The following is a 24,161-nucleotide window of genomic DNA, read 5'->3' as shown; positions in this document are numbered from 1 at the left end:
TCGCAGGCGCACTCACTCTCAAATAAGTAAAATCTTAAAAGGAAAAACAAACTCCCCTAAGAAACTCTCAACTCTGGGTCACAAACAAGTTCGGGGGATGTTCCGACTGGGACATGGACATTAAGGAGGACGCGTGATGGGCTGAGCCTGGGCGTCCTGTGCAGGTGATGAGTTCTCTGAGCCTTAGCGGTACAGGTGTATGTGCTGACTTGAATTTAAGTAAAATCTTGATGCGAGAAAAAGGAGGAAACCCCGGCTTCTTGTGTGAGTTTGGAGTGCACATGGGTGATGCCGGTTTTCACGTTGGTTCCGTGGAGTGATTATATCAACAGTCTGGTTATTTTTTCCTTAGTACGTTCTAGCTGTGGTTGAATTAAACGAGCAAGTAAAGCTGCTGGTTATTCGATGGACTTGGTGGTTCTGCGGACCAGCTTTGGTCCAGCGTCCTGACGTGTCTCTTCTGATGGAGTCATGTGCTGTGAGGCGTGGCCTGTTTCCCTCCATTGCAGCTCTGCCATGCAAAATAAGCTGAACTAAAACTACCTTTGTTTGTTTCTAGAAGACCCATTCGAGGAATTTTTTGGCAGTCGTAGAGGCCCCCGTGGAAGCAGGAACCGGAGCACAGGGTCATTTTTCTCTGCCTTCAGTGGATTTCCGTCTTTCGGAGGAGGGTTTCCGGCTTTTGATTCAGGTATGAAACCCTTCGATCTGACGTCCGGTCTGTGGCCAGCGTGTGCGCCGTTCAGTTTTGGAAGGAGTGTCTGTCCTGGTTCGCGTAGCCGTGTACGTTTGCGGTGGTTTCCTGTGTACCACGTCTGTACCGAGTAACCTGCGTTTTCCTCTCTCCGCTTCCCGAGAGTGTTTTACTTGAAAATCCACTTCTCCTCTTACTACCAAAGGTCAACATTTCATGAAATTCCTGGTTAAAAGAAGTCCCTTGATTTGGGGTAAATAATTGTGAAAAATCCTACATGTAGACAATCTCCCTGAAACCTTTTTTGTCTGAGCTCCTCGGTTGCTGTAAGAACAAGAGTCTTCTGGGAGGGTCCAGGCTGAGGAGACGAGAAGGGGGCTCTGGCCCTGTGCAAGCGTCCTTGGCCACGCAGAGTGCAGCCCGAGGGGGTAACTGCGGCCTTGCCCTACAGCGGCCGGCAGCTCGGTGGCACACCTGTGACTCTTGAGTGTGAGCCCCATGCTGCATGTGGAGATCCTCGAAAATAATAATATCTTTTATAAAAAAAGGGCAGCTCATCAACCGGAGTACTGTGCATGTGGCCTGATGTAGTTACATATTTTACCTGAAAAATTAGGATCTTTTCTTTGAAGTTCGTATAGCTCCCCTTAACAGAGGAGCTCTTGTATCTCCGGGTGCTCAGACTTCTGTGTGAATTGCTGCGTGGTAGGCGTTGGCCATGCTTGTTGGGGGCGCCGCCCTGCAGCCTGCCGCTGGGCCTCCTTCCCGTCCCACATGCTGCCAGCACCGCGCAGGCGAACGCGGGTTCAATGGCATATGGACGTTTAGGGCTGCCGCACACCCTTGCCTGCGGGACCACGCAGTGCACTGCCGGTGAGTTTGCTGAGACTCGAGGGAGAGTCCGAGAAAACCCGTTGAATCCGTCAACCAAACGGTGCTTCACTGAAGAAATGTGTGTTTCTGCCACGTGTGGATGCAGACCCTGTAGCAGCCCTGCAGAGTCTCCTGTGCAGGGGGCTGGGGACTTGCCCTGGCGTGAACGTCTTCAAGACGGACAAGTGGAAATAAGCTCCGGAAACACGGTGGTCTGCTTCAGAGATCGGTTTGCTCTTGTGGGACTTGAGGAGGTCAGGGCTTTCTGGCCTCTGCTGTGATTGCCGTGATTGAGAACGTTGTGCACAAGTGAATTATGTGGGTCCGTACTTTCCCAGTAAGTGTTCGCAGCTAAAACTGTGCTCTTTAAACTCAGAGGTTCACCCCTTCGCGGTCACTCTGCGAGGAGAAGGTAAGCAGGTTGGCTGTGGCATCCTGCGCTGGCGAAGCCGCTCTGCTCCTGCGGCCTCCCCAGACCCCTGGCCTCCTGCTCCAGCGTGGTCGTGGTGGTGGCCGTCCGGCTGTCACCAGGGTGAGCCGCCAAAGCGCGCAGCAGAGCGCTGGTGGGGAGAGGGGAGAGGAGACCGCGTGGGAGAAGGGGGGCGCCTGTTGGGCCCCCCCGGCCTCCAGAGTTGCACATGCCTGCCCTCCTGGTCCTCGTGGTTCTGGGAACGCTCTGTGCAGGCAGCGCTCCTTGGTTTGATCCGTTCTCCTGGTTTTCCTGTTACTCACACTTGCCTTGCACCGGAGCTGGACAGGCCGGTCCTGATCTTCCGTTTTCCCGCAGGGTTTACTTCCTTCGCGTCCCCGGGTCACGGGGGCCTCACTTCATTCTCGTCTGCGGCATTTGGCGGTAGTGGGATGGGCAACTTCAAGTCCATATCGACTTCTACAAAAATGGTCAACGGCAGGAAAATCACTACAAAGAGGTAAGGTGCTTATATGTGCCTCTAAAGTGGCACCGCGTGTCTTCGGCGGGCGCTTGGAGCGTGCAGTGCGGTTAACGCTGACACCAGGGGCCTCCTGTGTCTGAGTCCGAGCTTTCCCTCTGCACGGCTGCTTAGTGTTTCTCCAGTGGAGGTGGCCTCTGTGTGGAGCCACGTTCAGAGCGTGTGGCAGCGTAGTGACCGCGCAGCTGGAGAGCACAGTTGGAGGGTGAAAGCCGCAGGCCGTCCGTACTTGCAGAGGGCACGGGCACCTGGGCCATGGGCGGCCGGGCCGTGCTGGGGACGCAGCTCTGTCTGTCGGGCGGAGTGCACTTTAGGGAAGAACCGTCGTCAGTAGGTTGCTCTCCCTGGGTTCTTAGCCTGCAGCAGGAGCGGTTTCCTGTGTGCTGGTGGGAATGCCACCGTTTTAAAATAGGTAACGTTCCATGTATGGAGTCTAAAAAGAGGTCTGCGGTGCATTTTATCTTTCAGAATTGTGGAGAACGGTGAAGAGAGAGTAGAAGTTGAAGAGAACGGCCAGTTAAAGTCCTTAACGATAAATGGTAAGGAGCAGCTGCTGCGCTTGGATAACAAGTAACCGGGCCCGCGCGTGGCCGGAGCGCGAGCGGTACCGGCGCCGCCGAGGACCGGCACGAGCGCTTTTTTGGGAAGATTTCAAACGAACTCCACTTTCAGTATAATGTACCTAGTCTAAAGTATTTATACACAGCTCGCCGGAGCCCTGTTTGTCCTAGACCTTTGAGTTTCTTGTTGGGACCACATAATAGGACCATTGTTTGGGGGTTTCTGTTTTTGGTGTTTTTTTTGTTTTTTTTTTTTCTGTTTTGTTTTTGTTTTTATTTTGTTTTCTTGTCTTTAAAATTGTTGTAAATCTCTGTATGCACTTTGCTTTTTTATTAAACGTAACCCAAGGCGGCCGTGACTCTTTCGTACACTAACACCAGCACGGACCTGCATCCCATTGTGTTTGAAACGTGAGCCGCTAGAGTCAGCCTGCTGTGAAGTTAACATTGCCAGGATGAATCTTCCACAAAAATAATTTCAGTTCTTCTCAGTATTTAGTAGTGAGAGATATTAATGCATTAATGGTGATACATTTCTCGTTTAACAATAAATTGAGGATGTTTTTCTAGTTGTGCATGAATGCTGGCAGCCTAGTAAGATTTGACAATTGTTTAAACATGTAACGTGTTAAGCTTAGGTTAAAGTAAAGCTGGTAAACTGGGTCTTTGTCATTTGCTTTAAAAAAAAAAAATAAATGCAAATGTGTTTGGTGCATTCTTTCCTGAGTGGGGCCTGTAGCCTTCTTGTGTCCGTGTATGATTTTCGTGCCTGGGCCTCCGGCGTCCTTCATGCTCCGCAGTTGTGTTCCTCGCGGCGGACGCAGGTGCGCGTGACCTGCGCTCGTCTTCTCTGTGTTGTCGGGGGTGGGGATTGTCCTCTGTGTCTCCTGTAAGGACGAGCCGTTCCCTGAAGCCTCTCCTGTGGTGACGTTTTTATGGGGAAGGAAGGAACAGCACTGCAGCTTTCTCATTCTTTCCAAGTAGGTTTTAGTTCTCTAGCGTACGCTTCATGCCGACCCCGTAAAGACGTGACGTGCCTGGCAAGGTCATGGGGTGACAGAGATGTGAACGTGGACAAAACCGAAGGTCGTCTTTGTTCTTGGACGTGTCAGAGCTGCCCTGGTCAGCAGTGACGACTGGGATCCCAGCCACAGGGATGTTAACTGGACATGCTTGCGTTTGAACGCCCCCCACTCAGCTTCGTTGGGGTAAGCATAGGGTTTTGCCGGAAAGACAGGAGGACCACGGGGGTAAGTTCCTTCATGACACACAAGGTTCAGTCTGTGTAGGCCCAGTTGGAAGGCATCTGGGAATTGCCCAAATATCCTAGAGTCTTTACAGAATCAAACCTGTGTTTGTTGAAAACAGTATTGTAGAAAATCCCACAGAAAATATTAAAAAAAGGGCAAAATGTAGTGTAAATTCTTACTTTATTTTTTTTAAAGATTTTTGTTTGACAGAGATGAGTACCAGCAAGGGGAAGCAGCAGGCAGAGGGAGGGGGGAAGCAGGGTCCCCCCCCCCCTAAACAGGAAGCCCGGCGCAGGACTCGATCCCAGGACCCTGGGAGCATGACCTGAGCTGATGGCGGCTGCTTAATTGACTGAGGCACCCAGGCGTCCCTTAGTGTCAGTTCTTACAGACAGCTGAACTGAGGGAAGCCATGGGAAGTGCCGAAACGTCTGGAGAAGAGAGGCACGGAGGTGTGTCACACCGAGAGGACGCTTGTGAGTTCACAGACTGAAATTGTGACACCAGAGAGCCCATTTTGGTTGGCTGTTAGGGTGGATGGTTTCTCTGTTGGGAGATACTGTAGCCAGTACCTGGAACCGAACAGACATGGCACTGACAGTTGTCGTTAGAGGTGGGTGGGGTGAGGGGCTCGTGGGGACATCGGGCTCCTGACGAGACGTCCTGGCTAATCTATTAGAGCTTCCTGGGGGGGCGTATCGCACTCCAGCCGTGGCTTCATGTCTGCGGACCTTTGAGGGTGGCCGAGACTGTTGGGTGCACCTCCTGCAGTCAGCTCTCCCCACCATGCATGGCACAGGCAGGAGGTCTCGGACTTGCAGGGCCTTCCTGCCGAGCTGGGCAGTGCTGTTCATCGGCAGTGGGGAGCGCAGCGTTGGTTCTGCACTGGTGGCGCGGAGAGCGAGGTTCATTTTGTGAATCCGGGAGTGGGGTGGGCAACTTCGTGTCACTGAGGACGTCAAGTCGTCTCTTCGAGCCTGGGAAGACGCCCCGCGGCCCTGCGCACGCGGCAGTGGTGCTCACGCGAGGACGTGCCAGAAGACGTGCCCGCCAAGCTTGTAGTGCGGGCTCCATCTGCTGGTCGGTCCCCACGCGCTTCGGTGTTTCTGTAGCTTCAGGGACCTTTGGGAACAGGCCATGGGGCACCTGCACTGACGTACCTGTGCCCCGAGTGCACCGTGTGCACCGCTGGTCCTGCCCGCTTGGTGCTGCGTAGCTCTGTTTCGGGCGGAAGTCTTTACAGTCACGGGCGACGGGACGGCGCAGTCCTGATGCGTGTCGTGCTGCTCTTCTCCCGGTACCTGTGGCGCTCCCTCCGTCGGTCCGATCGAGCTCCGATGGACTTGGCTTCCCCTCGCTGTCCTTCACCGCTCAGAGGATCCAGAGGCGAGTTTGGAAACTCAGTAATTATGACGAGGACGATGACGAGGCTCGTGGCTGCGTGAATGGTCATTTGTCTTTTTCCCCCTTTTGACTTTCCTTGAAGGGCAAATTGTAGAAGTCCGTGCAGTTAGCTTTAGGTTTATTGAAGTTACTAGAATCTGTGTACCTAGTCTGCTGAAGTCTGCCCACCCTCCCCTTAAAAAAAAAATTCTATCCATGTATTGGAAAGAAAGCACACAGGCAGGAGAGAAGCACACAGAGGGAGAAGTAGGCTCTCCACGGAGCAGGAGCCCAACACAGGGCTTAGTCCCGGGCAGGTGCTGGACTGAGCCACCCGGGCACCCCGGAAGTCTGATCCTTACAGAGTGGCCAAGCTCCAGGGGAGATGAGACAGCATCTTTCCAGTCATTTGTCATTTCTGTTAAGGGTCTCCTAGAGGTTTAAACTTTCTCCTTGGTTACGTGGCTCCTCGCTGTCATGCCCGCTTCAGGGACTGCTGGCCTCCGTTTCTTTCGAAGCAGTACATAGTTACTGAAAGTATTTGTATTTTCGGAGAACCCAGCAGCCTTCAGCATGTTCGGTATGGCCTGGAGGTACTGGCTACCTTCTCTGGTGGTTTTCAGGCAAGAATTTCTTAGTAAATTGAACACTTGATGCTGTGTGGTCAGGAGGGGTTGACCTATATGACCCAGTGGCTTACATTTTATTAAAAAAAAAAAAATGAGATTCTGATAACCATCTCGTGTGTGTCTCTGGTCAGTAACTTGTGTGTCGGGCAGGTCAACGATGCGAGGCCTTCGGGAAACGTAGACCTTCCTTTTTCTTCACCCCCATCTCCTGTCTGTATGGGCTGTGCAGTGCTTCTGCTTTGATTTGATTTTATTTGTTTATTTGACAGAGATCACAAGCAGGCAGAGAGGCAGGCAGAGAGGAGGAAGCAGGCGCCCTGCCTAGCAGAGACCCCCATGCCGGGCTGATCCCAGGACCCTGGGATCATGACCTGAGCCGAAGGCAGAGGCTTAACCCACTGAGCCCCCCGGGCGCCCCTCTGTTTTGATTTTAGATACATTTCCCAGTGTGGTCATACGGGGACCTTTCTGTTGTTGCTTGGACAGCTGTGAGGATGCCGTGGTTCCTTGAGCTGTAGCGGGCTGCGCTAATTAGACGTAGACCTCGGTTGTAAGTATGGTTCACAGTTGGGATGGGGAGAGGCCAGATGCTTTTCCTTTTGGCTAAATTAGTTCCTGCATCTTGACATCGAGAGGGTCGAGGAGGGAAGGTAGAACAGTTCTAACCGTATCAGAAACGTTGGTCATAGTGGGCCCTGATGTGCAGAGACCAGGACTAACTGGGACTTCAGAGTCTCACTCGCTGGGGCAGAGGCGGACGTGGGCACCAAGAGGCCCATGAGCTCGCGGTTTGCCCTTGGGTGGCACATACTTTTTCTTGTTTCTGTGGTCAGGCAATCTCAGACTCCCTGGGTGGATGAATCGTTCATGGGGGAGCCCCCAGGGGACCATTAGTCTTTGCCCTCGTGTCTGAGCATTTAGAAAACGGAGGACTCTCTTCCGAGTGCACGCGTCCAGGACTAGAGGCCCTTTGGGTGGCACCGCTGCTGGCATTGGTGCTTGAGGAAGCAGCCCGGCATGGCGGGGGCTGTCCCTCTCTGGCCGCCGTTGTTCGTCTGGGACAGCACCGTTCTGCGCTCCTTCATGCCAAGTAATCTCGAGGTGTGGTGTGGCAGGCTTGGGGCTCCGTCTTGGTTGAACATTTCTCTGCTGTGTGGACCCCTGAGCCGTAAAGGGGCAGTTTCAGAGTCTAGGAAACGGCAGTGTATTCTGTACGGGACTGAGGTGTGTGAGGGAGCAGTGACCTGCCGTCATGCCCCTGCCCCCCCGCCCCCCTTGCTGACCGCCGGGGACAGCATCCCGATGCTGAAAGTGTTCCACACGTGGACAGGAAGACCCCGGACATAGGCCTTTGTGCGTGAGTGGCAGGGAGCCTCGCCGAGGGAGCTTGGAGCTGAGATGCCGCCAAGGTTGGGACGGCTCCTTTGTTCTGCTGCTTGGGGAAGACCATGTTACGGCGGGTGACCCTGTGCCCCACGCGGGCCCTCGCCCCAGAGCTGGTGCGGCGGGGGCAGTGGATCGTAGCGCGTTGGGTGGACACGGTCTTTGCCAGAGGCAGCCCGACGTGCTGCTGGGAAGGGCGGCCCGCGCAGGAGCATGGCTCCCGGCACCGTCGCTCTGCCCTCCTGCAGGCACGCGGCGACACTGCGGTTGTGGAGTCTGGTGCCTGTGGGGGGCTTGTTTCTCAGGCGTTTCCCCCGTTTTGTTTCTTACGTAATAGAGTCAATGATTGTTTCGGAGTGTACGTATGCCAGCCTTCCTGGTCATAGAGAACTCTTCACGTACGTACCGAGTCATCGGTTGTGTTTCTTTCCCGAACAGTGTTTTCATTTTTAAATTCTTTATTTAAATTCCGTTAGTGAACATATATATTACTGGCTTCAGGGGTAGAGTTTAGGGACTCGAGTCCTATTTAATTAATAGCCAGTTCTCCTCACCTGCCGGGCCCTGCTTTACCATCCGGCTACCCCATCCGCCACCCCCTCCGGGCCCGCAGCCCTCAGTGCGTTCCCAGGACTTCAGGTTCTCTTATGTCGGTCGTCTCTGCTTGTCGCACTTCGCCTTCCTTTCTGTGTCCGTCAAACTGGAACAGTGGACGAATTCTCACGCTGTCCCTGGCGGGGTCCGCGCTAAAGCTCTGTCTGCGCTGCGGGCGCCGGCGCCCTGAACACTTCTCTCCGTCACTTCCCAGCCTGTCCCCTAAGAGGACATTAAGCACCAGTGTTTCCCGGCACTGATGGTGTGTGTGCCGTCGTGTTGGGAACACCCGATACCCTGTGCACCACACTCTCACGCGCACGGGAGCAGAGGTCCTCGCAGAGTCGGGCCGGCAGAACACGGGTGTTCCGTTGCCTTCTCCCTCAGCTGCCGCCTCGGCGAGCTCGCCCCCTTTGGCCCCGAGCTGGCGTGGGGGGTGTGCCGAGGGCCTCACGAAGCCAGGCTGCGGGCCGCTCTGCCTGTCCCCGATGGTAGGAATGTGCTGCTGACCAGCCCGCAGCCAGAGCGGATGACCTCCTGCCTGAGCCTGCGGGGTGCCTGGTAGGGTGCCAGGACGCACACCTGCGACCCGGAGCTGGAGGAGGCGAACCTGGGCTCCATGGGTCTCGCCCACCGTCTCCCCTCATCTTCCCCTGAGCCACGGCCTGCGGACTGTCGGAGGGTCCACACCAGGCGTCCTGTGTGCGCGTCTTCATACCTTGTCCCGAAAGGCGGCTCGGGTTTGACCTTCGGTTTGATAGCTTACATCTTCCTCAGATGAGTTTTCTCTCACACCGCTGTTTAGGTCTTTGTCTCTCCAACTTCCGTGGAGCGTTTCTGCGGACAGCCGCTTTCTCCCAGAGGCCTCCAGTTCCTCGTGTGCGTGCCTGGTAGACGCACAGCTGTTCTGGGACGCCTCTTCTTTTGGCCTTACTTTATGCCGGGTCACCTTGTGTGGGCTGCAGTGGTTGCTGGAAAGGGCACCTTGTTCCCAACCCTGTCTGGGTGCTCCTAAGGGCTTGGAAGCGAACGGCACAGTCTGCTCAGGTGCCCGCCCCTGCCCGATTTCCTTCATTGATTTTCCTTTATTGTCTCACGCGAGTGAGAACGGAAGTTGCATATCGCCGTCTTGTCCCTCCTGAGCCGGGAGCCCAACGTGGGGCTCGATCCTAGGACCCTGGGATCATGACCTGAGCCGAAGGCTGATGCTTAACGGACTGAGCCACCCAGGCACCCAAGGACAGACTTTTAAAGAAAGAGTTCCTTGGCCCTTACCTCGCTAGAGCACTCCGTCGACCAGCTGGTGCCTTCCCACTGGCCACACTGGGGTTGGACGTGGAGTCGAAGCGCTCCGCTTCCTGAGCAGCTGGTCTGGGGCTGACTTGGGCAGGGCAGAAGCACCTTCACGTGCTGTGCGCGCTGACAGAGGCTCTAATGTCCATTGTGGTTCTCTGTGTCACCGCGTTTTAACATGAAGATGTCCCCTGGTTTTGTTTATTTAAATTTCCTTTTAAAGAGAGGGTCAGGGCAGTGTTGCTGACGGGTCGTGTTCACCGCTGGCATTGAGGAGACGCAGGCCTGGGTCTCGTCGGGCCCCCTGGCGCAGCCATGGTGCACGGGAGGCACCTCCTGGCGCTGTGCGCCCTTTCCTCGGGCGGGGGTACAGTCCCCGGGTCACCCCCGGTGTGTCTTGCTGAGTAAAACAGCTGTAGCAGTTCCTGGGCACATATCTCCATCTAAAACAGATTTCTGAAAGATTTAACGGATACCAGGATTTCACAGAGGGTGGAGTAACTGAGAAGAGACTGGAGAAATCACATTATGTGAGTATGTGAACCTGCAGAAATAGAATGTTTATTCTGCTTTATGATGAGCCTGGTCAAGGTTTGTTTCAGTCAGTGCCAGTTATATCACCTGTCCCGTCTCCGGGAAGTCCTGCTTCAGAGCGGTGCTTACTGAGGACTGTAGGGCCAGCAAGCAGGCCCAGCAGCACGCTTGGGGCCCAAGGGCTCCTTTCCCAGTTCAGGGGACACCCCCGCCTGCCATGCCCACGCTGGTCCTGTCCTCCCGTGGCTCTGCTGCAGCAGGAATAGGGCTGTATGACCCTGAGACCTCCGGCAGGATCGCTGCAGGGTCCTCGGGGGTGGAGGGCGGCTCGCAGGTAGCCGCTCCTTCCTGCACCGTTCTCTTCCTGGCATGGTCCTCCGTCTTCTACCATTGGGTTGGACGCAGGGGTCGGCAGCGTCCTACGGTAAGGGCTTCAAACGTGACCCCTTGTCCCAGGATGGGCCCAGCTCTGTGGAGGGAGGCCCAGTGATTCTGGATGGATCCAGGAAGGCCAGCCACAGACGAGCGTGTGAAGCCCTAGCTCGCGATCCTCTGCTGTCTTCAGTTTCCGGCTCAGGATCGTCCTCCAGCCAGCCGGTGGCTGCCACAAGGTGCAGGATAATCCCAGCCGGAGGGCTTGGTGTTCCCGGTCCTGCTGGCTTCAGTGCTGCTGTGACACATTCTGCCGGGGCTGTGGGGTAGGTAAGTGGGATCCAGCCCCGTCCCACCCCTGCCCCTGCCCCCAGCCGCTCCGCAGGGTTTGTCCCAGAAGCTGTGCGTGTGGGGTCTCCCTGGGAGGCCCTTCTGCTTTTGGGAAGCATCTGGCCGTCCCCGCATTTTTCAGGCGTCTGCCCGCTGTGCGGCCTCGAACACCACACGGTCGACGCCACACGGGAGCTTTGAGGTCTTAACAGAGGCCTGTCGAGGACCCACGCCTGCCCGCTAGCCACGGGAGAGGCGCCGTGGGCCAGGCCCGGCTGTGGGGCAGGTGGTCGTGTGGGGCGGCCACACTGAGGAGGTGCGGTGCGGTGCCTTCTGGCGCCTTCCGGCCTTGGCTTCAGCCGAAGTACTGGGGGGAGCCGGCAGCGCCGGGCCTCGGGGTGCAGCTTCCTTGCAGACTGCTCCGTCCTGGCCCCTCGTGTGGGTCACGTGCCCCGCGGCCCAGGTGGCAAACTTTGTGCTCTCCCTGGCCTTCACCCCAGATCTGGGTTCCATGTTCTGCTCCCAGCCCTACAGCCCCTCCCTGCCGGGGCCTGGGCCCTGCTGTGACTTGGTTTCCCTTCAGGTGATTGGCCGTGGTGTGCTTTCCGGGTGTCTGATTACTCGGAGAACTAGTCCTTGCCCCCCTAGGGAGCAGGCGCGCCGGTCTGCCTGCCTGGTCCCGCTTGTGTGTCCCGGTGTCCCGTGTCCACCATTTGCTGGCCGGGACAGAGTCCTTGTTGAGACGCGTGCTCGGACCCCCTCGGTTGAGGAGACATCTGAGGCTCTGTGATGCGTCTGTGTCCCTGTTCCTGTCCCAGGCCGGCCCGTGGCCAGTGTGTCCTCCGTCCCAGGCCGGCCCCGGTCTGTGCCGCTCCCTGTGCTGCTTTCCCTCCCTTCTTGCCTCACTAGCTGTTGGTCCTCGGTGCTGTGTCCTGGCTGAGCCTGACGTGGGTGGCACTGACCTCGTGGTGGTGCCGTGTCCGGTCCGCGTGCGTCCCACACTGGTCTCCTGCAGCAGCACAGGCCAGGCCCTGAGGTTTGACTGAATCTTCCGACGGGCCGGGGTGCGTTTTTGGATGATGTTTGTGCCCACTCCCTCTGGGTGGGAGTGCTCCTGGTCTCAGGGAGTGTGGCCCTGCCTTGCCCGTGCCCCTGCCGTGGAAAAGCAGTCACGACCGAGGCCTTTTGGATTGTACTTATTTGGGGAACAGTGATCCTGTTATTTCTGGAGGATTGTTTTCATTTGCATGTCATCAAGCCGGACTGTGTCTGGGCTCTGTTTGGGGAGAAGAGCGAGGTGCCAGAGGGGGCCGGGGCCGGGGCCGGGCCACCGCGGAGCATTCCTGTCATAGCTTCCTGGTGACTTCAGTGCGCTTTGGCTCGGGAGCCTGGCAGAGCACGTCTGTTTTTAAATCTTGTAACTTGGTGCTGGGGGCAGGACCAGTTCAGGCGTCTTTAGTTTTTCAAATGAAAACGGTGCTCGGACTCTCGGCAGCAGCAGGAAGCTTATTCATGCGCACGAAAAGAGGCCGCAGAAATCACAGCGACATAGTCCATTGCGCGTGGGTCACGGAGCTCGGTGCGGCTTATGTTCTCCAGGTACTTGGTGTGTGCGTCGTCCGGTACAAACCAGTCCACGGAACTTGGCTGCCGCGTGCTGCGCGCCACAGGAGGGGAGTTCTGGTACTTCACGGAGGACAGAACATCTGGAGAAACCCATTGAAGCAAAGAAATAAAACGTGGCTTTCCGCAAGTGTGGCTTTGGGTCTGGGGATGACGCACGGAGGATGTTGTCGGGCTGGCTTTTGTTCAGAAAGTCGTCCGTGCCACCGGGGCCCCCGTGCGTTCGCAAGTTGCCCGCGGGTGGGCTTGCCCAGGCGCGTGCTGCCCGCCGCCCCCCGAGCGCCCAGCAGGGAATCAGGCCTGCTCTCCTGTGTCCCTGGGCTTCCGTCGGAACCGAGGCCGGAACAGACGCTCTGAAGGGGGGGTGGGGGGCGGGCGTGCTCTGGCCCAGGCGTGGTGGCCCAGGCGGGTCGGTGCTTGGGACGGTGAACGGGACTGCCTCGAAGCTCAGCAGAGGTGAAGCCGGGTCTGTCGCTGCAGCACGGACCCTCAGAAGCTCCCTATGCGTTGCTACAACGCATAGGGAGCAGTGGGGGCCTGACCTGCCCCTTCGTAACCAGTCCATTCTGGGACGGGGCACGGGATGTCCTTCTAGACGCTCCTCCCTCTCCGTCCCCCGTCCCCGTGCCTCTGGGTCTGCCGCGGCGAGGGGCACTCAGCCTGGGGGACTTCCCGCCCCTCTGCAGGGACCAGGGCCCCTGCCGGTGCTGTGGGCTCTGCGGCGGGAGGGAGGCACCGTGCGGGGCTCCGAAGGGTCCGGTCCGGGGAGCACCGTCGTTCTTCAGACCAGCACTTGTGTCCCCTTCCTCAGTCTCGAGGTGTCCGTGCCCCCGACCGGGAGATGGTGGCCTCCTGGTTTCACAGACCTGTCGGGCCTGTGAGCTTGGTGCGCTCGGAGTGGGCCCAGTGAGTGCTTGATCGGGTCCGTGGACTGAGCCCTTGCAGGTGGTTTCGAGCGAGGAGTTGGGGCAAGACCACGATCTAATCTTTGCTTCTCATTCCCTTCCTTTATCTCTTTTCTCGAAGTCATTTTTTCTGGTGTTTGAGACACTGTCCAGTTTTGTGGGAGTTTTGTGGGGTCAGTGACATGATGGTCCTTGCTCCAGACCCGAAGACCTCAGGAGCTCTTGGTGAAGTGATGGGCCTCGGGGAGTCCTCTGTAAGGGTTGACTGGGGGGCCAGGAAGACAGTGACGTGTGGGACAGTAGGTGCTAAGCTGCACGTCTGAGCACTGTTCGTGACCGGGTCGCTGTGGACCCGACAGCCGAGCTCTCGGCCCTGGCCGCCCACCCCGATCACGCGCTGATGGCCGCTGCAGGGCCCGCGCAGTGGGGCTCGAGGGAAGGAGCCTCGTGGGCGTGAGGCCTGAGCGCAGCGGCACTAGGATTTGCTGGGGAGCACGGGAGATAGACGCCGACCTCTGTCCGGAGCTGGTGGCTGGGCTTGGGCACTTGGGACAGGAACCTCATGCCCGGGTCGCCCCGCGGGACCCCAGCTTCCCGTGCCCTCCTGCAGTCAGTGACGTGCTTGCCTCCTGTGCATGTCCGGATCCAAGAGACGTGGGAGACGTGGCTCCTTCCCCCACGTTTGTGGAGGGCCTGGAAGCCTGCAGCGTGCACGTGTTGTCTGTCTCTCCGTATTCCGAGCGTCCCAGACTCGTCCTCGAGCTTAACGTCTTAGAGACTTCGGGATTCTAACCACACAGCAAGCCCAGAACGTGACGCGTGCCTGTCTGGGCCTGGGGAGCGCGGTGGGTTTAGCGCAGAGAGGCCTGTGTGCAGGCGGGACGGCCCAGGCCTAGCGCTGCTTCCTCGGACGGTGGCTTGTGCGGCCCTGTGGCGGCCTTCCACCTCGGACGACGAAAGCAAGGCCGGCGGTCTGCGCCCTGATCCGCCACCGCCGCCTCCGTGGGGGGGTCCTGGGCGGCCGTGGCTGCAGGTGCTGTGGAGGCGACAGGGAGGCACCTCTTCTCTGACAGGCGCTGGAGTGGCGGGCAGGGAGCGCCTCGGATCCGAGGACCCCTAGGTGCGGTAAGTAAGCGGGGGTGGGCGTGACGCCTCCCATGTGCCCCGGTCCCGGTGCCCTTGCCACGTCCGGGCCGGCTGCCTACGAGGCCAGGCACTTATGGGGAGGTCTGGACCATGTTCTGAACTTGGGCTGACGTGTTCTTCAGTCCCACGGTTGATCCCAAGGTGTGACACTGGGGGACTGGGAGGGGCGGCCCGTTTTCCTTCTGGGGCCAGCTTCCTTCCCAGGTGGAGAGCAGGCTGAGCAGGGCCCTTGGAACGCTCAGGGCGCAGAGCTGGTCCTGGTGTCTGGGCCACCCCGCCGGCCAGTGCTCTGGTGCCCCGGCCACAGGCCCCTCCCTGTGTGTGGCTGGCAGCAGGGCGCCTGTGGCCATTGAGGTCCTGGCTCCTCGCCCTCACCCCCCGCCACTGCAAATTCAGGCTTTGAAGTCATGTCCCCGGCCAGCAGGGACCCCTGTCACCCACTCCCTGGGGCCTTTGCCATGTATCTGGGAGCCATACTTCTGTTGTACTTGCCCCAAACAACACGATGCCTCGTAGCAGACCACAGACCCCTGAAGCGGTGGGCTCCCCGAGTGCTCCCCCAGCCTCGATCTTGGCTCCGTTCTAGGGTCCCTGCTGACTGCCTTCCTGCTGCAGACACAGGGTGGCCCTTGGCTGAGGCGCCCACCCCAGAGTGACGTGACTGCCAGGTCCGGGCGGCCCTGTCCTCTTAGTTCTCTGACTCAATCACCAGCTCAGGTTTGAGTCTGAGACTCAGTGGTCAGAGGCCCTCCCCAGAGACGTCTGCCCGGGCCCCTCGCGGGCTGCCGGGCATTCCCTCCCTCCGTGAAGGTCCGCCTGCGTAAACGACCCCAGAGCTGACACATGATCTCGGCTGGCAGGTGGGGCGTGTGGGCAGATGCGGGGCAGAACTGGATGGGGGCTCGTGGCCAGGCCTCACTGCGGGGCCGGGGGTCCGAAGGCCAGAACACGGGGAGCGCCTGTGTTGCGTCCAGAGCTGGGGGGATTTTCAGATTCCCGCTGGGAAACCCGCCATGCCAGCTGCGTGTTGCGGGCTGCCCCAAGACTTCCTGTTTCTCTAATAATTTCTCTTCCTGGTGTGGGTTCGCCGCCTCCAGCGCGGCCATGACTGCAGTGGCCGGTGCTCCCGTGTGAGGGCAAAGGTCATACCAGGGCTCGGGGGCCGGAGCTGGAGGCTCCGAAGCTGATCCGGGAGAAGGGCTTCTGCGGGCTCTGGAGGAACGGAGGCGGGCGCGCTCTTTGCAGTGCCGAGCTGGGGCCGTGCTGTGAATGAGCGTGTGCCCGCACCTGGCACGGGAAACGTGCAGACGGCCCGACGCACTGTGTCTTGGGAAGTGGAGCCAGTGCTGCTCTGACGGGCCTAGCGTGCCGAGACCTGTGCGCTTGGAGTTTGCACCAGGAAGACGGTGGCCTTTCCGTGGGGCTCTGGTTCTACGCGTGGGCTGTCTGGCCATCGGTGATGCTTGCTTCCCTCGTGGTAGATGCCCCCCTCCCTGTATGGGGCAGAGCAACTGCAAGGCTCAGGGAGCGGCCTGGCCTCCCCGGGCTTGTTCCCGGGGATGGAGGCGAGTGACGGCGTCATCTGCATACTCAAAGGACACCTTCCTCTAAGCTGCGCGTCTGGCCATTGAGAGCCTTTAGAGAACGAAATCCGAGATTTCAGTGGTCATTATAGCTTGTTTTCTGATTTTACTTACCGTGTCTAACGTGCGAAACCGCTTTGTTTCTACAACAAGTAGACACACACCTTTCCAAGCAGTGAGGACGGTCCCACCTCGGACGTGTCTCTGGGGTGACAGACGATCTGTGCAGTCCCGGCCTCGGCTCTCTGCGGGCAGGGAAACAGGCCGTGAGGTCCCACCTCCCGGCCAGCGGACCTCTCCTCCCCTTAGAGGGACAGGTTCTAGAATCCAGGCTGCCCGGCAATGGGACGGGAGGCTGCATCGGGAGCCTTTTCCTAGCAGGGTGCTAACCATTGGGTTGATCTTTGTGGAAAGTCTGGCCCCCGCTGGCTTTTAGTAGGCCGTGTGCTCTCCTGACAACGTGTGAAGTTGCTGGTGTGCCCTGAGCCTGCCCATCCACCCCGCCCCAGCTTAAGGTCAGGCCCGGATAGCCTAGGTGGTGGACTCAGCATCTCTCTTCTGCAGAAGCGTGGGGGCCCCAGGACAGGTGCAGAGAGGAGCCGTGAGCTGATGCCCGCCCCGTCCTGTGCTTGCAGGTGTGGCCGATGAGAACGCGCTCCTGGAGGAGTGCCGGCGCAGAGGCCAGAGCGCGCTGCCCGCCCAGCCCGCCAGCACCAGCGGCCCGTCGTCGAGGTCTTACAGGCCGGCCTCCCTGCCCAAACCCGAGTCTGAGCACGTGCACGAAGAGGAGGACGAGCCAGGCAGTCAGCGGGCCGCCGGCAGCCCCTGGGACCCCTCCGTGCTCTCTGCAGGTGTGCAAAGGGAAACCAGAGTGGAGCTTCCCCGCGGGGACGCTGCCCCTCCCTCCCGAGACCAGAGAGGACCGAAATCGCTCCTGTGCTGTTGTGTCCTGACCTGAGCGTGGTGAGGCTGGGCGGGGGCGCGCCAGCGGCCGCTCAGAGCACAGTGGTGGGAGGAGGCCCCTTGCGCTCAGCTCCTCTCCTGTGAGATCCCCCAATTAAAACGGGGTGCCCGTCTTCCACGGTGCTATGGAGTGTGTTGTCTTGGGCAGAGGATGACAGGTGCTGCTTTTACCTTAAATGTCCCTTTTTGTCACTCTGCGCTTAGGCTTGAGCTCGAGCTGCTCACGCATCCTGCGGGCACCCTTCGGCAAATGTCTTGCATTTGCTTCCTCACCCTGTCCTCCCCCTGCGCTTGGTTACAGAGACAGCAGAGCCCCTGGCTGGCCCTCCTGTCACCCCGCCTCCCCGGGGGAAGCTGGAGCGTCTCGGTCCCGCCCTGGACGCGCTGGGCGTTCACGACCTGTGTCCCCAGAGCCCGGCTCTGCCTTCCTCTGGCTTCTCGGCTTGTAATTTCTCATAGAGCCCTAGTGGGGCTTTGAAGTGAGCTCCCATAGAAGGTCCCGGGTTATTTCTGAGAGGACGGCTGTGCTGTGGCTTTGACCTGTGTTCTGAAGTCCTGGGTCAGGGGGTCTGAATTCTTGGTCAGTGTGACGCATTCGTGCCCATCTTTGTTGCCGCCACGGGGGCAGCACGGTGGCCGTCGTGTGCTGTGTGGTAGGGAAGACCTGCGTCCTCGGCCCTGTGTTAGGGTGACGTGAGGGTACGTGCGAGGCTCAGTGCGGGCCTCAGCAGAGCACACCGTCGCAGCTGTCCCCTTCCTGCCCCAGAACTTTGTCGGACAGGTGGCGCCTCGCAGCCCCTCCTGGTCCTCCTCAGGGTTTTGTGGAGGATGGAAGGAAGGTGCCACCCGCTTGACTGTGGGTGTCCTGGGGCTTCGAACCGGGACACATGTGGCTCCCAGCTCTGCCCGGGGCGGGGCTGACACAAACCGATGGCCCCTAATGGAGACATTAGCCTTTCCCTGTGTAATTGAATGACAACTGGAGGGAGTCGGAAGGGCTGTATGAATTCAGAAAGAGTTCATTCTGCCTTGAACGGGCGTGTGGACATTTTCCCGGGATCGATTGTCAGCTCCTGGGACCGGTAGTCTTTGGGCAGGGGGCAGGCTTGTCGATTCTGTTTGCCTGAACGAGTCACTGTTAAGACGGTGATTTAGGGAGCCCTGTCTGTCTGGTTGGAAGGACGCCATAAGCCTAGCCCCGTTCCCAAGAATAAGGTGTGCAGAGATGGGCCCCCTGGTAGTCTTCCCCGCCACATAGCCAGGCTCCCGCGGCAGGACCGGGGCTGTGCTGTCCCCAGCAGAGCCGGCCCAAGGGGCACCTCCTGAGTTCAGAACGAGGCCCATGCTTCCCGGCGACACTGCTTGTTTGCTCTAGAACCGAGACTTCATCTGCCGAGTGCAGAAGGAATGAGCTTCTTGGAGAGTCCTGGGATCGTAGGGTTTTTTATTCTTCTCCCTGAAATCTAATGGTTTTGTCAATTTGTACCATCAGGCCCCCTCTAAGCACTGATTTAGCCCTGGCACAAGTCTTAGACCCACGAGGCCAGGGATGGACTCCTGTCGTGTCGAGTCCCTTCTCCTGGGCTGTGGAGAGACCTGGTGGCTTGCCTTGTATTCCCAGAGTGTAACCCCTCCCTGGTGGGGTGGCGGTGGCCAGAGCACCTTCCGGGGGCGGGGTGGTTTCTGATGCTGTTGAATCACCATGAGTAATGGGGTCTTGAAAAGATTGTCGGGTTAAGTCACAAGAAATTACAGCCTCGAGCCCCATACAGATTGTACGGTGCGCTCATGCCAGATGCTTAGATTGTCTTCTCAGCTGTCCTCAAAGAAGGGTCCACAGACGGAGAAAAGGACGTGACACAAAATCGCAGTCGGGCACGGAGCCGGCCAGGGCTGTGCGGAGTAGTCCGACTGCCCCTCCGCCGGGTTCCTTGCTGCCGGCAGGAGGCTTTGCTTCCCTGCACAGACCTGCAGCTCGGGGTCCCATGTTGCAGATGCGGGTGTCGGCCAGCAGGGAACGGGTGCTGGGGCCCCTCCTGGGGGCAGACGCCCCGGAGCTCCGCACGAGCCCTGGGCTCGGGACACCTGGACGCCAGCCCCAGGTGGTACAGCCTGTGTGCTCTGGTGTGGCCTAGCGCGTCCCATGGCGGCTTTGTGCCACGTTCCCAAGCCTTGGGTGATTTCTTCTTCAGGGTGAGCACCCAGTCAGGAACTTGTTCCCGGGGCGCCTCGGTGCAGGAACAGCTCCCGGACAGAGGGGCCCGGGGAGCCCGCCGGAGGCCGTGGGGCGTGGGGGGCCTGGCCGCTCTGGGAGGGATGCTGCTGGGCTGGAGGCGCACTCTCGCCTGCCTCTGCTGGGGACGCTGCATTCGTTGCTTCTGGGAGGGGTTCCCACGGGGTGGCAGGCCGAGGGCTGCCGCGCAGCGAGCTGCCATGTCTGCGCAGGGCAGGCCGGGGTGGCGACCACGGTGCAGCGGGGTGGTGGCTGGTGGCGCGGTCTTGCCCAGCTGTCGTGGCTGTCCCTGGGCCGTTGCTCTGCACACCCAGCCTCCTGTCCTGTCCGCCAGCTTCCCTCCGGGGACAGAGGCTTGTCAGCGTTGCATGCTGCGTGTCACCTGGACACGGTCCGAGTCCCGTGTTGAGGAAGGAGTCATGCTTTTCCTGTGTGGACCCCGCTTGGAATGCATGAGCCAGGGACACGGAATTGTTCAGAAGGAAAATTAAAGTTACTCAACATGAAGAAAATTCACGAACAAAAGTCTAGAATTGAGTCCTGAACTTTGTTTTGTTTCCTGCATGGGGGTTGGAGGGAAGCGCATGAGCCAGGCCGCCAGGGGCGGGGCCTTGCCTGGGGCTTGGCGGCCGGGCCTCCCTCCCCAGAGGCTGCGTCGGCTGGGCTTTGAGGTCTGAGGTCGGCGTCTGCAGTGACACTGGTGCATCAGACATGGTTCCCCAGGTGGGACCCTGGGTGCCGGGTGGCACTCGTGCTGGGCATCCGAGTGGCCATTCTGTGGATTCTGTGGACGGACCAACTGTGCCGGGTGGCGGGAGGGCCCCTTCTCTCGGACTCATTGTCCCCAGACACAGATGCTCGAAGGAACTACCCTAGTGATTCTGCTTTACCGCGGAGCTCGGCGGTACCTGCCTCACCTGTCTGGCCTTGGCGTCGACCTCGAAGTCCCAGGGCCCTGCTGTCCAGGTTCTGCGCTGCGGTCCCGTTGTCCTGCAGTTTCAGATCCTTAACATCCGAAGGGTGTCTCTATCCTATGATCACGCTGCCGCTTTGTCCTGGGGATGGGGCTGGTGAAAGCTGCTTTGTGGCTGCCCTGCAGGGTTCAGAGCAGACGGTTTGGGCTTGGCTCGGATGCCGCTTGAGGTTGGGCCACAGGTGCAGGCTTGGAGTGGGGTCGGGGGTCGGGGGTGGGGACCGGGGAGTGGGACCGTAGCTAGTCCCTGTGGAGCCTCTGCCTCGAGCCCTCTCCGAGCCCCAGGCCCTTGGCTCCCAGCACCTGCTGCAGACAGAGGCGGCTCCGGGTGCGCTGGACTGCTTGTTCTCGTCCGCTCTGCGCACTTGCGTCTAGTGACTGGGGAGCCCCGGGCTCCTTGAGGCTCTGCTGGCCACCGTCTTTGAAGGAGTGGTTGCAGGCAGTGCCTGAGCAGGGTCTTATGCCCGTGAGGCCCTGGGCCTGTCCGTAGCCTCGGGCTGGCCAGTGTCCCTCATGGGTCCCAGACGCACGGGACAGGCACCTCCCGGGTGGGACAGGTCCGTGGGGTCACAGGCCCAGAATCTTGTCATCTGTGCTGAAATTCCTTTAGTTGGTTCCACATTATTCTTCTGATAGCGCTCTACAATTAAAAATGCCTTGTGAGGGGCATGTTAATAGGGACTTGGAGCAAGGTGTCGCTGTCCCATGTGGGCCTGTCTGTGCAGTGGTAGCCAGTGCCCACTGGGGGCTGCGGCTGGAACATGGCAGCACCGAGCCCAGCCCTGCCCGGCGTGTGCCCCGGGGCTTCAGGGTCCCTTCTGGGTCAGGTGTTAGGACTTTATGACTGGTGTGGGGGTCGGGGGCCCCAGCTGCCAGCTCCACGGCCCCACCATGTTCCTCTGGGGCCGCCTCCCTCGTCCTGGGTTGTGGAAGCGACAGCCCGGTAGAGCACGCCCAGGCGGCACGGGGCGCGCGGATGGGGTCGGACTCCTCGCCTCCCTCTGACGGGCGTCCCGAGCTTCCGGCCTGCGGGGACAGCGCAGCCGGCGTTTCTTCTTCTTGGGTTACTGTCCATGTGGTCGAGTCTGCTGGGGGAGAGGAGGCCTTCCTCCCCTCTGCGAAGTGATGCCTGCAGGGAGTCCGAAGCCAGGGGCCCCGTCCCCCGCTTGGTCGAGCCTCCAGTCACTCGTGAGGCCTCTGAACCCCACTCCCAGTGTGTGCCTTCGGGGCCACGGGCCGTTGGGTGCACCGCTCACGGCTGGCCTGCGAGCCCCCCGGGGGAACGATTCTGTCGGAGGTTTCTCCACAGGAGACCCACCTGGGACTGGACGGGCCACCCTGGTGTCCCCTGTTGCTCCTCCTTTGTGTAATCTCGTCCGCTAACGGACCCACAGACGTGTCCCCGGACTGGCTCTGCCTCCCTGTGTGACGCCTCACGGTGGCTGTTTGGTCCGCTCCCCGGACTCCCCTCTCCCGTGCCCTGCCGCTCTGTCTTCTCCCTCCTGTGGAAAACCCCGAGGCCACGCTCGGCGTGCAGGAGGCAGGCGTCCGGTGGGGGGGGCCTCTTCGTGCGTTGGCTGTCGGATCCCGTCTCACGGACAGAGGACCCACGTGCCAGGGGTTGCGGTTCTGCGGAAGGACGAGTGTTGTGCCCCGTGGTGTCTGCTGACAGGCCGCGTCTGAGTCCCAGACGGGAGAGGGGGCCCCACAGTGTGGCCATGTCCTTGAAAATCCCGAGAGTGCCTTCAGGGGGTCTTCTGGCAGGTTCAGGGCTGAGGGTGTTGAGGCCCAGGCCCACGGTGCCGGCCCATTGAAATCTAGCGTTGTTCCCCGAAACCAGCATCAGCTCGTGGGCTGGCTCGTCTGTGCTGTTCTGCCACCGTGTTGTTCAGACCCATCCGCTCAAGGTCTTGAGTCACTTCCGCAGAACCAGAGCTGGGGCTCTCCAGGGGGTGAGGAGGTGAGGGCTCGCCTGTCGCTCCTCTGCCTCCACGTAGTACGTGGAGCCATGGCCTGCGGGAGACCGAAGGTTCTCGTCCTCAGAGGAAGCGAGGGAATGGGTGGCCCAGAGCCGGGGAAAGGAGCCCCGCCCACAGCTGGGCTGCCCCGTGGATGGGACTCCGGCCTGGCCGGGGCTACAGGGAGCCCGTCCCCCAGGCCGTGTCTGCCCGAATTGGTTGGGGCGCGGGGTCTCGCGCGGGTGCGGGGTGGGGTTGGAGGGTAGCAGAGGGGAGCGTGGGCTGCATGCCCGCCCCCTGCGTGGCTGGGACGCTCTTGGAACCGTGTCATAGGGCTCGCTGTGGGGTGGAGCGAGGCAGCCGGGGCTTCTGCTGAGGTCCAGGTGTGGCCTGGACAGAAGCAAGAGACTGGCTTTCCTGTGTGGGTTTTTTTCCCTAAACGCGGGGGAGTGTTTGGAAACATGTCGGCCTCTTAGTGGGGAGGCAGCCGTTGTTCTGCACAGTGTTTCACGAGCCGTGTTTCCTTAGGATCTAAAGAAGGTGGCAAGAGGAAGAAGCAGAAGCAGAGAGAGGAGTCCAAGAAGAAGAAGTCGACCAAAGGCCACCACTAGACGGACTCGCGGCCACACTCGCTGCCCGAGCTGGTGCCCCGGCCGGCTCTGTGTGGTCGCGGCACGCGCTAGCGCCCCCTGCTTTGCCTCTGTCCCGAGACCACACCTCCTCAGCTCGGGGACGCGGAGGAGCCGGCAGTGACGGTCGTGGGTGGCGGTGGCCCAAGTGTGGAGCCTGCCCGGACCGCCCTCGCTTCTCCCAGCACTAAATCCGATCGCGTCTTCCCGGAGGGGCTCGGGACCCAGCTCCTTCTTTCCAGCCTTTCAGCCACCGGCCGCCGGGCTACTTAGAGCTCTCGAGGCGTGACGGGCAGAGAACGGAGTGTGTGTTCGTGGAATGGCTTCCTTCCTTCCTGGCCGCAGATTCCTGGGAGCTAGCGCCAGGGAAGGGCAGGGTGGCGGAGCGGTCTGGTGCATCGGGTGCCCGCCACACGGTGCTCTGTCCTTCAGACGGGGGCGGGGGGTGCTAGACCTTCCAGCAGCTCAGCAGCCGGCCTGGCCCGGCCCATGGGGGCCTTGGGGTGACTCACTTTAGATATAAAGTCATTCCTTCCGTTTACTGTAGTTTTAGTCTCTAGCCTGAACTGAACTTCAGAGACCGTTTAAGTTTTGCTAAAACCCTTCTTTTTTTTTTTTTCTTGGACCCTTAATTCTTAGCACATGCACAGGATCCTACAGAATTTTGTTGGGTAAATGTCAAATCTGGGTCTTAGTTTAAGTGATGCTGGGGAAGGACGGACGAGGTGTTGACACACACACACACACACACACACTCACTCACTCTCTCTCTCTCTCTCACGTGCCGGTACGGACAGGGAGGCTGAACAGAGTGTGTCCGCCTGTAAACATTGATTCCTTTGCAAACATTTTTCCTGGCAAGATTCTGTGCGGTTTCCTGAGCTTCTGTCTTTGCATGATCAGCTGCTGCTTAACCCTCTGCTCCCGACCAGACCCTGCCCGGCCCTCACCTTCCCTGCAATGCGCCCTGCCCGGGCCGCCCCTCCTCAGCCCGAGGGCGTGTTCACCTCGTGCTTGCGTGGGAGCGAGGGGGCCGGGCACTCGCGTCTGTGGCCGCGTCATGGTTGCGAGGGCCGCCAGCGGGTGCAGCCTTTGAATTTAAGACGACTGTTACAGGCAGGTTGGCTTGCTTTGGCTTTGTGGGGCGGAGGTGTGGACTGGCGGTCACTGCTTATGGGGAAACCTGCCCATGGAGGTGTCCTGTGTTTTCAGTGGTACCTACAGAAATAAAACGTAAACGCACCGCGCTGCTGCTCTGTGACGTCCTTCCTGGTGCCTGCAGGGCGCCCCGTCACCAGCCGTT

At 59.6% G+C, this 24,161-nt stretch overlaps 1 protein-coding gene across 4 annotated transcripts in view; it reads left to right on the top strand.

Moving 5' to 3' along the window:
• DNAJB6 (DnaJ heat shock protein family (Hsp40) member B6) overlaps positions 1–24,161 on the top strand; it is an 84,735-nt gene that overhangs the window by 34,904 nt on the left and 25,670 nt on the right. For 2 of the 4 annotated variants that reach the window (XR_009403706.1, XM_059396000.1), the window contains exons 6-9: positions 560–691; positions 2,355–2,496; positions 2,986–3,056; positions 16,738–16,953. Coding sequence is in view for 3 of the 4 variants with exons in the window: in XM_059396000.1 (XP_059251983.1) it covers positions 560–691; positions 2,355–2,496; positions 2,986–3,056; positions 16,738–16,953 (561 nt within the window). In the remaining variant the exon portion in view is untranslated. Of the gene's footprint in view, positions 1–559; positions 692–2,354; positions 2,497–2,985; positions 3,057–16,737; positions 16,954–22,757; positions 24,106–24,161 lie in introns of those variants that run through there. The other 2 variants (XM_059396002.1, XM_059396001.1) reach the window with 2 other exon arrangements.

Source organism: Mustela nigripes, chromosome 4 (assembly GCF_022355385.1).
Source record: "Mustela nigripes isolate SB6536 chromosome 4, MUSNIG.SB6536, whole genome shotgun sequence".
Taxonomy (NCBI): Eukaryota; Metazoa; Chordata; class Mammalia; order Carnivora; family Mustelidae; genus Mustela; species Mustela nigripes.
This window is presented reverse-complemented; position numbering and strand designations above follow the sequence as displayed.